Raw genomic sequence first — 14028 nt, forward strand, 5'->3', positions numbered from 1 at the left:
GATCTTTTATTATAGGCCCATGGGTCCCTGAGTCTGTTTTTTTTTTCAGTCTATTTTCTCTCTGTTGTTCAGGTTGGATAATTTCTATTATTCCATTTTCAGGTTCACTGATTCTTTCTCCTATCCCTTTCTTTATGCTGTTGAGCCCATCTATTGAGCTTTTAATTTAATTATTATAGTTTTTGGTTCTAAAATTTCCATTTAGTGCTTCATTTCTTCCATTCATTTGCTGAGACTTTCTTTTTTCCCCCATTTGTTTCAAGCCTGTTTGTAATGGCTCATTTAAGCATTTTAATTAAAATCTGTGTCACTTAATTCTGTGTCCTCTGTCATCTTGGTGTTGGCATATGTTGATTGTCTTTGTTCATTCAGTTTGATATCTTCCTGGCTATTGGCACCATGAGTCAGTGATTTCCCACTGAAACCTGAACATTTGAGTATGTTATGTTATGAGACTCTTATTTAAAACCTTCTGTTTTTGCTGGTTTCTGATGAAGTCTAATTATCTATTTTTTTCTTTTCTCACTTGTGCCTTTGGTGTTAAGTCTAAGAATCCACTGTCACACACCATTGTAAAGCAATTATACTCCAATAAAGATGTAAAAAAAAAAGAATCCATTGTCAATCCAAGATCATGAAGACTAACCTCTATGTTGTCTTCTGAGTTTTCTCTCTGACTTTTAGGTCATTTTGAATTAATTTTTCTACAGTATATGGTCTGAGGTAGGGGGTCCAACAATTTTTGTGTGTGTGGATCTCCAGTTGTCCCAGCACCATTTGTTGAGAAGACTTTTTCCCTCTATTGATTGGTCTTGGCATTCTAGTCAAAAATCAGTTGGCCATAGATGTATGGCTTTATTTCTGGATTCTCAATTGTATTTCATTTATCTGTATGTTTATCCTCTTACCAGTACCACACTGTCTTGATTACTGTTGCTTCTCAATCATTTTGATGTAATTTCTTTTCCTTGCTGAAATATTTTACAATCTACTTTTATCCTTGTTCCGAAATTTCACAGTGATGCAGCTTTGGTATTTGTCTTTTTACGTTTATTTCGTGAGCTTTAACGTTGGAAACCTGTGCCCTTCAGTCCTGCAACATGCTCTGGAATTACTTGTTCAGATTTCCTGCCTTCCATTTGCTCCATCCTTTTTGTGGAACATGGGTGTCAAACCTCCTGGACCAATTTAATTTTATTTTAGTCTTTTCTCTCTGACCATCCATATCTTTGTTATTTTTTGTTCTCCTTTAGGAGAGATTTCCTGCATTATCTTTCCCCTTCTATTTGAGTTTCTGCTATTAAATTTCTAATCCTTTGACCCTTTTTTAAGCATTTTGCTTGTTTTTAAAACATGGATGCAATCTCTCTTATTCCACTGAAGAAATGAATTGGGGGTGGGGGAGCTAAATGGAATTTTTTTTTTCTCGGCTTTTTACATTGCCTCTGTTCCTTCCAAGTCCAGATCTCCCTTCCCCACCTCTGTTGGTTTTGTTCTCTGGCTTTTATATTAAGGCTTTCCCCATAGCATGTGTGGTGAAACTTGGCTGTCCACTCATAGATAGGACTGTGGCACTCTAAGGCTGAATGGGGGCTTCCCTGGTGGCACAGTGGGACATGGGTTCCAGCCCTGGTCCGGGAAGATCTCACATGCCACGGAGCAACGAAGCCCGTGTGCCACAACTACTGAGCCTGCGCTCTAGAGCCCGCGAGCCACAACTACTGAGCCCATGTGCCACAACTACTGAAGCCCGTGTGCCTAGAGCCCGTGCTCCGCAACAAAAGAAGCCACCACAATGAGAGGCCCGCGCACCGCAACAAAGAGTAGCCCCTGCTCGCTACAGCCAGAGAAAAGCCCAAGCACAGCAACAAAGACCCAACGCAGCCAAAAATAAAAAAATAAATAAAATAAAATAAAATAAATAAAGGCTGACTGGAAGTTCATGTGGATGAGCGGCACTTGTCAAAGATTAGGTTTCACTGTGGAGTAACCAAGCCAGGAAACTGCCCCACCTCTCCCCTTTCTCCTCCCCAGCCCACAGTTTTGTCTTTTGTCTTTTTGGCTGTGGCGTGTGGCATGTGGGATCTTAGTTCCCTGACCAGGCAGTGAACCCAAACCCCTTGTATTGGAAGTGTGGAGTCTTAACCACCGGACTGCCAGGGAAGACCCTCCACCAGCCTGTGGTTGACAGAGCTTTTCTCTTGGATGTTCGATTTTCCAGGGGAGGATTTCTCCTAACTCCTGCCTGGGGGATATGAACCTGGTTTTCATAGTTCTTAGAACAGAGTGGAGGGAAGGGTCAGTGTGAAGGGAGGGCTCTACCAACGTGCACTTTCCCCTAATTCTTGTTTTCAGCAGGACTGTGACTTTAGGGGAGCCAAATGCACTGTGGTTCAGTATCTCCAGCAAGTCAACCTTCTGTTTTCAGTCTAGATGCGGAAAGGGTCTTCACCTAGACTTTCTGGGAGTCTTCCTGTGTTCAGCCTTACCTGTAGCACGGCTTTCAGAGCTGACTCCTTCCTGAGTTCCGACTGGACTCGACTTGCCTCTTGCCTCCCTGAGCTCTCAGCTCCTTGTTCTGCTAAGCCCATTCATTAGTCCAGCGCTTTCCCACCAGTAGAGCTGTGTTGATATCTCACGTCTGGGTCATCCACTCTCCCGTTCTGTCCTATGTTTCTGCCTCTAAAAAAATCTTTACTGTTGTCTTAGAGGGATTAGGGAAGGAGTAGAGCGGTAAATACCAATGTTAATCCAGAATGCTTTTCAAAATTACCAGTTTTTAAGATACTTATTTCTAGACCATCTCCTTAAAGTGCTGTATTGGTATAAACTAACTTTAAAAATATATAGCTGTTTGTAATTATCGGCCATTATGATTTGATTGGTTGTTTCTTTTACAGAGATTTAAAATGATAAATAAAGAATTAACAGCAAGAAAATTTGTGGAGGTCATAGCAGAGGATAATCCTTTCATGCATGATGGAATTGACAGCAACTTTAAACTTGAGGTTTGTAAACTGGTGTCACGAACGGTACAGATCCAACTCAGGCTGTTTGCTCTACCTTGGACACCAAGATTGGATTGGCACCAATGGTGCCAGCATGGCCACCTCTCTGGGTCCACGTCTGACACTGAGTCACACCTGCCGCTTAGCTGTTCCCTGAATACGCCCACCACACCCCTACCTCAGGACATTTGTACTTGCTAACCTCCGCCCCTGCCACCTGCTTCTGGCTTATATAATGCATATCTTGCCTGTAGTTCTGAAGGCTGACAGTCGGAAATCAAGGTGTTGCTGGAATTGGATCCCTCTGAGGGCTGTGGGGAAGGATCTGCTCCAGGCCTCTCTCCTTGGCTTGTAGAGGTTGTCTGCTCCCCATGTCTCTTCACATTGTCTTCTATGTTTCTGTCTGTGGGTCCAAATTTCCCTCTTCTTGTAAGGACAGCCGCCACACTGAACTAGGGCCCACCCTAACGGCCTCACTTTAGCTCGATTATCTGTAATCTGAGCATACTGGGGGACAGGACTCCAACTCTTTTTTGGGAGGCACAGTTCAAACCGTAACAGTCTTCCCTTTGCAACGCCCCTCCCCATTCATATCCTCCTTACGTACAAAATATGTTCACCCTATCCCAGCATCTCCAGAGGGCTTAGCCATTCAGCACCAACTCTTAACAGGTGCCACTTCTCTAGCTGTCCAAGAAAAAAAGAAATACTTCTGAAAGTGACTGTCCTCAATTAGCTAATATAAAATAAAATGTTTCCGGCAAATAGAAAAATGACTTACAAGCTAAGGAGAGAATATACGTCCTCACAGATCTTTTAAATGCTGTAGTTTTTATTGCAAACTGGTGTGCGCCCATGATGCCTGAGTGTTGAACAAGGTGGTACTTTCTGGAGAACAAACACCCAGAAGAACTGCTGGTCCACCTCGAGGTGTGTCAGGATGAATAAGACCCTTTATATTTTCTTCTATTTCAGCTGGTTTTCCTGGAATTCTTTGAAGCTCTGTTAAGCTTCGCACTCATCTCTGTTACTAACCAATCGACTAAATTCTATTTAAATTTTCCAAATGATGACTTGTCTGGAAACAAAGCTGGAAGCACTTATACAATGATAAAGCAGGTAACAAATAATATCTTAGAATTTACAGAGTAAAGAATGGGTTTTATTCTGGAATGGTTAAACCATCATCAAGACTATCTTGGGCTTTTGTAACCCTTCAGGCAATAACTTATTTAAGACTTCTTTTCACATTCTGAAAGGAGTGTATTGTCTTTTTTCTACATTAGGGAAAATGTATTTTCTGGTCATGACCTATGACAGTGGAAATACGTAATGAGTGTCAGAGGGCCTACCGACACCCTCAGGGGTGTGGGGCTCCCCTGGCTTGACCACGAGGCCTACGGCATCTGAGGTGGTTTTTATGAAACGTTTCATCCCATGATCTAGTGTTTACAAGAGTGGATCGCTCGTCACAGAGCACAGATGCCAAGGAACAGCTCCCGAGCGTGTGCAGGATGCTGGGCGCGTCCCAGAGGACAGGACCTGCTCGTGGGGTTGGACACTGGGCTTCACGCCAAAGCCTTGGGGGAGCAGGGACAGCATGGGCCGTTAACCGAAAGATCTAGCCGCTGGGTCAGATGGAGCGGGGGTTTCAGGGTAGTGGGCTGGAAGGGTTTCTGATCGTTGAGTCCTTCATTCGGAGCCACAAGGGAGAGTGTTGGGGGCCAGCGGAAACCCCAGCTGGGAAACTCGCCAGAGCTGCTCACTCAGGGAGACCTCTCACTGTTGGTCATCTAAGGAGCACCTCTGACCACGAGTCCCAGGATGTGCCTTGGACCCTCGTGCAGGTTCAACTTCAGTAGCACCCAGTCCACCCGATCAGCAGATACGCCCCCTCCAGGTCATCCGAGAGCCTGGCCACAGGCTGGGGCTGGGTCATGTCCACCTTAAACTCATCCATGCCTGCGTGGATGGCAGCACGTGGGCTCCAGTAACCACACATGGACACGCTGGCCTCGGGGACAGCCTCAGGAACCATCCGATCAAGTTCACGTCTGGTTTCCAATCTGGCACCGCACATCCATCAAGATAAACAAGTCCTATTATAACCATACAACGGGGATGAGCCAGCAGTGAAATAACTCCTAACACATGCCAACAGCATGGGTGCATTAATTATGCTGGGTGAAAGCAGCCAGACAGAGAAGGATACATACCGCTGTGATTCCAATGACGTAAAATTCTAGAAATGCCAAGTGATCTGTAGTGACAGAAAACAGGTAAGTAGTTGCCCGAGGATGAGGGAAGAGGGCTTCCTGGGGCACAGGAAACCTGGGGTGATGGATACGTCCACTCTCTGAGGCTTCACAGGTGTAGACACATCGAAACTCACCGTCCTAGTGCGCTTATGTGCAGGTCATTGTAAATCAATTATACCACGTTAAAATCACGTACACGTGTGTCTCCACGGAAAACAGAAATCCTCTTATGTATTTGTCGTTGATCAGAACACCCAGAACAGGAGTCGAAGTGCTCTAAGAAGCCAGGAATCTGAGGTGCAGGACGGCAACACTAAGTCGTCTTCAAGCAAGTTAGGAGTTTTGCTTGACATGAGCAAGATAAGGCAATCAGAGGTTTGTATTCACAGCTACCCATGAAAACAGTGCCGCGGCCATGGTATCTACCGCTGCTGCGCACCTGCTATGTGGTGAGGGCTCTTCTGGTGCCAGGGTTCTGGCGGGAACAGAAAGCCCGTCCTCTCGTGGGCATCACATTCCGGGGGAGAGAGGGACGTAGTGACACGTGAAGAACAGGAAGAGTGAACACCCTCGGGGGGCTTACCAGGTGCTACGCACTTCCCAGGGGTCCGCTCATTTAATGCCCAGACGACTTGTAGGTGCTTCATCGGCTCCAAGGGGGAACTGAGGCACAGAGGTCGAGTAACTTGCCCACTGTCACAGAAATGGTAAGCAGTGGAGCTGGGGGTTTGCACGCAGGCAGTTCGACTCCAGGGTTTACACCCGTTACCGCAGTGCTATACTTCGTTACACAATTGGGAGGGATCAGTGATGCGGTGGAAAGCGAGGCAGGCGGTGGAGACTGAGAGACAGGGTGGGGTGGGAAGGGAAGGTCTTCAGATGAAGCCACACTTGAGCGCAGCTGGGAGGAGACTGTCCTGTGCGGGGGCCTTGAGGCGGGAGCACCTCTGGGGTGTTGGAAGGGGTGTAGCAGCAGGTGTAGCCACGTCGGCGTGGCCCAGAAGATGCACTGAGTGAGGCAGTGCCTGGCTGGGAGGGGGCCCTGAGCAAGGGGGTTCAGTAGGCTCACGATGGCTTTGCTGTTGACAAACCCGTAAGGAAGCTCTTGGAATTATCTGCATGTATTTTGAAGGCTGTGGAGTTTGAGAGGGCAAGAGAAGGCAAAGATGATTCTAAGGGTTTTTTTGGCCTGAACGACTGGAAGAACAGAGCTGCCATTTATCATGAAGGGGAGGACTGGGGTTTGAGGGGAAGATGAGTTTTGGGGGTGAAATTAAAGGGTTGGGTTTGGGCATGTCAGACTTAAGGTGCCTGATGAGACATCCACGTGGTGACAGCAAGTGGCAGCTGGAGACAAAGTCTGGAGTTCAAGGGTGAGATCTACTGGAGATAAAAATGTAAGCGTAAACAGCATGTATTGATATATGGTTTTATATATATAGATAGTAATTAAAGCCACTAAGAGATGGATTAATACTTTCCCAACAGGCCCAGGGAGTATTTTCTAGTCTTTGGTTTCCTGGGGAAGCCTTCCAGCAAATACAATAGCTCTGTTATTCATTTCCTTAACAGGACGAATATACAGGTTAAAAAGTCAAATTTTAGGCAGATTAAAAATAGTCAAATTAGCATAAAGATAATGGCCTCACTAATACTCTTCTAATTATTTATAAGGTAGAAAATTAGTTTTAGTCCATAATGATGCAGAAGTTATATTTTGCTTTATGATTTTTCTTTTTTTTTTAAAAAAAGAAAAAGCCCAAGATCAAGAAGTCTCTAAGTGACGGAAAAACTTCCAAAATGAACTTTAAATCTCCAGGAAAGGAGCGAACCTTTCTTTTATCTCAAAATGGTGAGTATTTTAATAATAGAACTTTGGTATTAGCAAACTGTTGCTTATAAATGATTTAACATTTATAAAAATGTACAACCATCTTTTAAAACATAATTAGGCTGGGACAGCTGCTCCCAACTCTGCCCCCTGGCTTGACAGAGTTCCCTTTCAAGGCATTGATCTAACCCTTTTCTTTCCCCAGTTTTATTGAGATATAACTGACATACAGTGCTGTGTAAGTTTAAGGTGTACAACATAATGACTTGACTTACATGTATTGTGACATGATGGCCACAATACGTTTAGTTAACATCTATCATCTCATAAATACACACAAAAACAGTTCTTCTTGTGACGAGAACACTTAGCGTTTATTCTCTTAACAACTTCCACATACATCATTCAGCAGTTAGCTACAGTCATCGTGTTGTACGTTACATCCTCATACCTTACAACTGGAAGTTTGTACCTTTGACCACCTTCCTCCAGTGTCCCCCGTCTCCCTCCTCTGGTAACCACATATCTGATCTCTTTTTATATGTTTGTATTTTTAAAAAATAGATTCTACTTATAAGTGAGATCATACAGTATTTGTATGTCTCTTTCTGACTTACTTCACTTAGCGTAATGCCCTCAAGGTCCATCCATGGTGTTGTAAATGGCAGGCTCTCCTCCTTTTTATGGCTGAGTGCTATTCCATTGTGTATATATACCTCTTCTTTATCCATTCATCTGTTGAGGGACACTTAGGCCGTCTCCTGTCTTGGCTGTTGTAAATGGTGCCACTGTGAATGTGATGATGCAGCTATCTCTTTGACATAGTGTCTTCATTTCCTTTGGATATATTCCCAGAAGTGGAATTGCTGGATCATAGGGTAGTTCTTTTATTATTTTTTGAGGAAACCCATACTGTTTTCCATACTGGTTGTACCAATTTACAATCCCACCAAAACCGTACAAGGGTCCTGTTTTCCCACATCCTTGACAGCATCTCTCTTCTTTTTGAAGCAAGCCATTCTAGCAGGTGTGAGTTGGTGTTTGTTTTTTTTTTTTTGGCCTTGTCTCGTGGCTTGTGGGATTTTAGTTCCCTAACCAGGGATTGAACCTGGGCCCTGGGCACTGAGAGCGCAAAATCCTAACCCCTGGACCTCCAGGGAATTCCCTCTCATTGTGTTGTTTTTTTTTCCCAAACATCTTTATTGGAGTACAATTGCTTTGCAATGGTGCGTCAGTTTCTGCTTCATAACAAAGTGAATCAGTTATACATATACCTATGTCCCCATATCTGTTCCCTCTTGCATCTCCCTCCCACCCTCCCTATCCCACCCCTCTAGATGGTCACAAAGCACTGAGCTGATCTCCCTGTGCTATGCAGCTGCTTCCCACCAGCTATCTGTTTCATATCTGGTAGTGTATATAAGTCCGTCTCACTGTGGTTTTGATTTGCATTTCCCTGATGATCAGTGATGCTGAGCACCTTTTCATGTACCTTGCTTTCCCAACGTCGGTGCTAAAGCTGGCATTTGTGGTCCTTCCGTGGCCCACAGATTTGGGCCAGCTTTCTGTGTGTGCTCACTGGTCACCTGTCACCTGCCAGAGCTCACTCTCACCACCACAGGTAGCTGGCCACAGGGGGGAGGTATGTGTGGGTGAGGTGCCTGGAGCCCGGGGGGTGCCTGTGGGCCACCTGGTGCCACTGACTTACTTTCTCCATGGATTTGCCTTTTCTGGACATTTCCTAGAAATGGAATCATATTCTCTTGCATCTGCTTCTTTCACGTACAATCATTCTGGGATTCGTTCATGTTGTGGTGCATCTTAGTGTCTTGTTCCTGTGTTGCTGAGGAGTATTCCACTGTGTGGATACACCACATTTTATCTGCCCATCAGCTGATGGACGGCTTGGTGGTTTCCATTTCTGGCTATCAGGAGTAATGCTGCTGTGAACACGGGTGTGCAAGTCTTTATGGATATGTTTTCATTTCTCTTAGTCCTTGTAAAATCTGGCACTGGTGGGACTTCCCTGGTGGTCCAGTGGGTAAGACTCCGCGCTCCCCATGCAGGGGCCCTGGGTTCGATTCCTGGTCAGGGAACTGGATCCCACATGCATGCTGCAACTAAGAGTCCGTGTGCTGCCACGAAGACCCAGAGCAGCCTAAATAAATAAATATTAAAAAAAAAAAATCTGGCACCTGCATCAAGGTTCTCCGCATGTGTCTTCCACTCTCGGGCCCTTCACAGTGGCTCCTGGGATGGAGGGTAGATTGGTCACAGAATGCTACGCTTACAGAGTACCTGTGCCCATACTCCTCTCCCATCACTGCCATCAAACAGCAGATCAGCCCAAGCTGTAGACACAGTCAAAAAACAACTGCTCTCTTGAAAGATCCCCAGTCTTATTGATATTATAGAACTATCCAAAGCATTATCTTCCTGGAATCAACTATATTAAACACATTCCAAAGTGTGTATCTGCTGGCCTTAGTAAATGTGAAGCAACTCCTTACCAAGTCAATAATTTTACCTACCTTCTTATTCAATTCAGAGTTAAAATCCTTCTTAAAATTTTCTTGGAATTCCCTAGAGGTCCAGTGGTTAGGACTCTTGTGCTTTCACTGCTGAGGGCACGGATTTGATCCCTGGCGGGGGAACTAAGATCCTGCAAGCTGTGTGGCATGGCCAAACAAAACAAATAAAATGAAATGAAATTTTCTTAGTGAAAACTGCCTTTAAAGACAATGTATGCAAAAGCCAAGAGTTTTTTTTCTTTCTCTGAAACATGGGAATCTTGTAAATTTTCTAAGATTTTAATTTTAGAAAACCAAAATATTTAAGCTATTTAGGAAAAAAATAACAGGTACCAGGAGACTTGAAGGAAGTGTTGACAATCATGGCTGTGGTCAGCTGACACCAGCCTTGTTCCAGGTGGTCCCTGAAGCATTTTGTAGTTACCCTTAATCCTCACAAGCCGATGAGAAGCACAGTGTCACCCACCTTATGGGGGGATGAGGACACTCAGCCCAGCACAGGAAGTGACAGAACTGGGGAACTGGAACACAGACCCCGGGGTTATTGCAAGACCGTATTAATGCTCATTTTAGTCAAACTTTCTTCCAGCGGAAAAAGAAAAATCCAAGGATGAACAAAAGGAAAAATTCAATACGTGGATCAGTAACATGTACATCTTTTTTGTGAACACTCTCTTCCAAGCACATAAACACGAAGAAACCCTCAAGGAGAAAGTAAAGGAAAACAGGCTACGTAATGAAGCGACGGCCCTTCAGAGGAAGGTGGAGAATGAGGAGCTGGAGGCGAGGTAACTCAGTGAACCCCTCGGCTCCCTCCCGCCCACCCGGCTCTCGGGCATCTTTCTTTCCTGTCCTCTGTAGCCACCAGAAGCTTCAGTACCAAACACTTTCATTAAAAGTCTACCACCTCTGGGCTTCCCTGGTGGTGCAGTGGTTAAGAATCCACCTGCCAATGCAGGGGACACGGGTTCAAGCCCTGGTCTGGGAAGATCCCACATGCCGCGGAGCAACTAAGCCCGTGCGCCACAACTACTGAGCCTGCACTCTAGAGCCCACGAGGCACAACTACTGAGCCCGCGAGCCACAACTACTGAGGCTGTGTGCCACAACTAATGAAGCCCACACGCCTAGAGCCCATGCTCCGCAACAAGAGAAGCCACTGCAATGAGAGGCCTGTGCACCACAATGAAGAGTAGCCCCTGCTTGCGGCAACTAGAGAAAGCCCGCATGCAGCAACGAATACCCAATGCAGCCAAAAAAAAAATGAATAAAATAATCTAAAAATATATATTTAAAAAAAAAAGTCTCCGCCTTCCGAAGGGCGGCACGTCCTCATGTGCAGCTGGGAACCCGTAGCCACCAGTTCTGTCCTGGTTGTCTAAGGCATCCCCAGGCATCCACGAGGAGGCAGCGTGACATAGATCCAGACTGCCCAGGTTCATATCCCAGCCCCATCACTTATATCACCTGGGTGACCTTGGTGAGGTCTGTCCCTGTGTGCCTGTTTCTGCATCTTTAAGGTGGAGGTGATACCTTGTAGGACTGTTGTGAGGACTGAGTGAGCTAGTGTTTGTGAAGCATCGAGAACAATGCTTGGTGCGTGGTGAGCACCTAGCAAAGGCCGCACACTTACCTTTCTAGAACCACTGTCCAGGCTTAGTTCCATGCAGACAGGTCAGTCCCAAGTGCAAATGTCTGACCTCTGTAAAGGGCATCTCAAGCCCATTGGTCTGTGGAAGAGAGCATTAGACTTAGGGAAAACGGCTACAACAGTATTTTATTTTTTTACAACAGTATTTTAAAAGGCTACTTACTAGCTAAGTTGCTTCAGAGACAAGTGTGTCACAAGTCACCTTAGATGTGTGAAAACTCTGTCTTAAACTATCTAGCTATTGCACCACTTTTTATTTCAGGCAAAGTGATGACAGTTTAGTTCTGTTCACAGAAACTGTTGAGATCCAGGTATGGACTACTTTACACCACATACAACATAAAAACCGGTTTTGAAATTTCAAAGACAAAAAAAGATATCGGGCTTCCCTGGTGGCGCAGTGGCTGAGAGTCCGCCTGCCGATGCAGGGGACACGGGTTCGTGCCCCGGTCCGGGAAGATCCCACATGCCGCGGAGCGGCTGGGCCCGTGAGCCATGGCTGCTGAGCCTGCGCGTCCGGAGCCTGTGCTCCACAAGGGGAGAGGCCACAGCAGTGAGAGGCCCGCGTACCGCAAAAAAAAAAAAAAAAAGATACTTTCTTGTGTTTGCTTCTTGTTAGGCTGAACAGCTTGAGAGAGGAAGAGACCAAAAGGCAAGACTGTGAGGTCGCCATCACTGTGATCAAGGAACCAGTGCATGCCACATCCTTGAATTTCATGCCGAGCCTCCTGAAAGACGACACAGTGGTGTCCCAGTCCAGCAAATCCATTGCAAATAAGAAAAAGAAAAAGTAGACATCACTGGGTTTGTAAATGAGCCACGAGAACAAGCAGGTGTGAAGGGAATTTAGAACCAAAGCCTGTAACAAATTTCCTACCCAGTAAAATTACGTGTGTTTTACTTCTTGTCTAAGTGTTTCTTGAAATACCACTACCTGGGCCCACTGGGTTTTGGGTTTCTAATATGGTTGGATCACTGAAATGCCTGCGTTTTGACAACTGAGCTGAATGAAAATACACAGATGTGGGTATTAAATGAGTGTGTATTCATTGTTTTTTTTTTAAAATCCAAGTATAAAGCGGATGATTAAATTTAGAATCTGATAAAACCAGTGGGGAGTGAAGTTGTTTAAACGTTTCTTTAGGCCTTCCTCCCCTGAGCCTGGCACACCTCCTTTGCCCCTTGTAACCGCCCTGTGCCCACATCCTACCTGTCCTTCACATGCTGCCTCTTTCATGGCCTCTTCCCTGGTCCTTTCCCAGCCATTCCCACAGCATCGCAAACAGCACTGCATGGACAAAAGGCCGAACAATGTAGGATAAAGAGCCAGGTGTGCAGTCAGCAGTTAAGTGAATACTTTAAGTCTGTTAGGAAAGTGTTACAGCTAATAGTTGTGTTAAATATAAGAGTAACCACCAAAAGCATAAAAATACAATCTAAAGCTTCCAAACTAGCAAAAAGGAAGGATACTATCATCTGACATAAAGTTGGAAAAAAGGATGGAAACAGAAAACGCAAAAGATGGCAGGGAAAGTACAAATCTACCCGTCATCACCAAGCAAACAGGTTAACTCACCTTTTCCTCCCCTTCAAAATCCCATAAATAATTAGATTGGGTTTAAAAAAAAATAGAAATTCACTTCAATGTCATTCTTTACAAGGCAAACATCTTAAACAAAACCAGATAGAAAGGATGAAAATAAAGATATAGAAAAAGATGTACCAGGACAATCTAAACAAGATGACTGGAATAACAAGCAATATTAAGGACAGAACAGAATTTAAAGCAAACATCTGCATGATACAGATAAAAATAAAGATAACAATAAAAGGACCAACAACCAAAGCGACGCATTACTCACATACATCGCACATACTAGCCTTGCAAGAGCAGAGAGAATTACAGGGAATACTACTGTGAGGGAAGAAACAGACCAGGAAGACACACACGTAGTAAGGATACAGGTAATTTTACCAACCAAACTACAAAGTTGGAACTAACACAGTTAGCAACCAGGATGCAACAGAGAATAAACACTGACAAAAACAGTGACTACGTTTTAGGTTGAAAACTGCAACAACTTCAAATAATACATCAGAGACCATGATCTATTCTTGCTGCAACTACTAAGTCAGCAATAAACACACAGTAAAGAAAGCCTGAGATCACTGGAAACTAAAACATACCATTTTAAGTATCTCACGGGGTAAGAGGAAATCATAAGGGAGATTGTGAATTAGCGGGTGACAATGAAAATAACTGCAAATAGATGAGAAGTCATTTCCCTGCTCCACCCTAACTCACAGGCTGGGTGCAGGGGGACCGTGGAGAGCTCCTATTAGGGCCGGGTTGGTACCGGTTTTTCCAGACCATGCCCGGCTAGTTTTCAACCAAACTCTGGGATGTCCAGTCCACCAAAAGTTAAATCAAATCCTGCCAGGCTGAATCTCAGTTGTGAGCATGCAGGTGGGGCTGTGCCCGCCTGGGAGTTCTACGTGGCCTTATGTTTGGAGCATGCTGGGGCACTTGCATTAAGTTCTTTGTCTGATGTTTATTTGTGGTCTAAAAATCACATTATTGCTCAAGATAAAAACCAAGTCCAGCAATTACTTTGGGCAAATGCCTCATAGTTTACCACGTCAGGCCTAGGGAGCAGGGAAGGAATCCGAACTCTGAGCACCTTTCGCTGCTAGAGTATTCCTGAGGATGAACCAGGGACCCGTGGCTGGTGCGGTCTACAAACAAGCA

The 14028-nt window shown here is 44.9% G+C and overlaps 1 protein-coding gene across 5 annotated transcripts in view; it reads left to right on the top strand.

The window, feature by feature from the left end:
• Nucleotides 1-12111, top strand: part of RSPH10B (radial spoke head 10 homolog B) — a 41056-nt gene extending 28945 nt beyond the window's left edge. For 3 of the 5 annotated variants that reach the window (XM_027125763.1, XM_027125764.1, XM_027125766.1), the window contains 6 exons: nt 2901-3008; nt 3984-4127; nt 5516-5641; nt 7019-7118; nt 10218-10416; nt 11899-12111. In XM_027125763.1, coding sequence (XP_026981564.1) covers nt 2901-3008; nt 3984-4127; nt 5516-5641; nt 7019-7118; nt 10218-10416; nt 11899-12073 — 852 coding nt within the window. In that variant the 3' untranslated portion in view covers nt 12074-12111. Of the gene's footprint in view, nt 1-2900; nt 3009-3983; nt 4128-4294; nt 5227-5515; nt 5642-7018; nt 7119-10217; nt 10417-11898 lie in introns of those variants that run through there. The other 2 variants (XM_027125767.1, XM_027125768.1) reach the window with 2 other exon arrangements.
• Nucleotides 12112-14028: the final 1917 nt, after the last annotated feature.

Source organism: Aethalodelphis obliquidens, unplaced genomic scaffold, assembly GCF_003676395.1.
Source record: "Aethalodelphis obliquidens isolate GAN/ISIS:26980383/991018 unplaced genomic scaffold, ASM367639v1 scaffold30, whole genome shotgun sequence".
Lineage (NCBI taxonomy): Eukaryota > Metazoa > Chordata > Mammalia > Artiodactyla > Delphinidae > Aethalodelphis > Aethalodelphis obliquidens.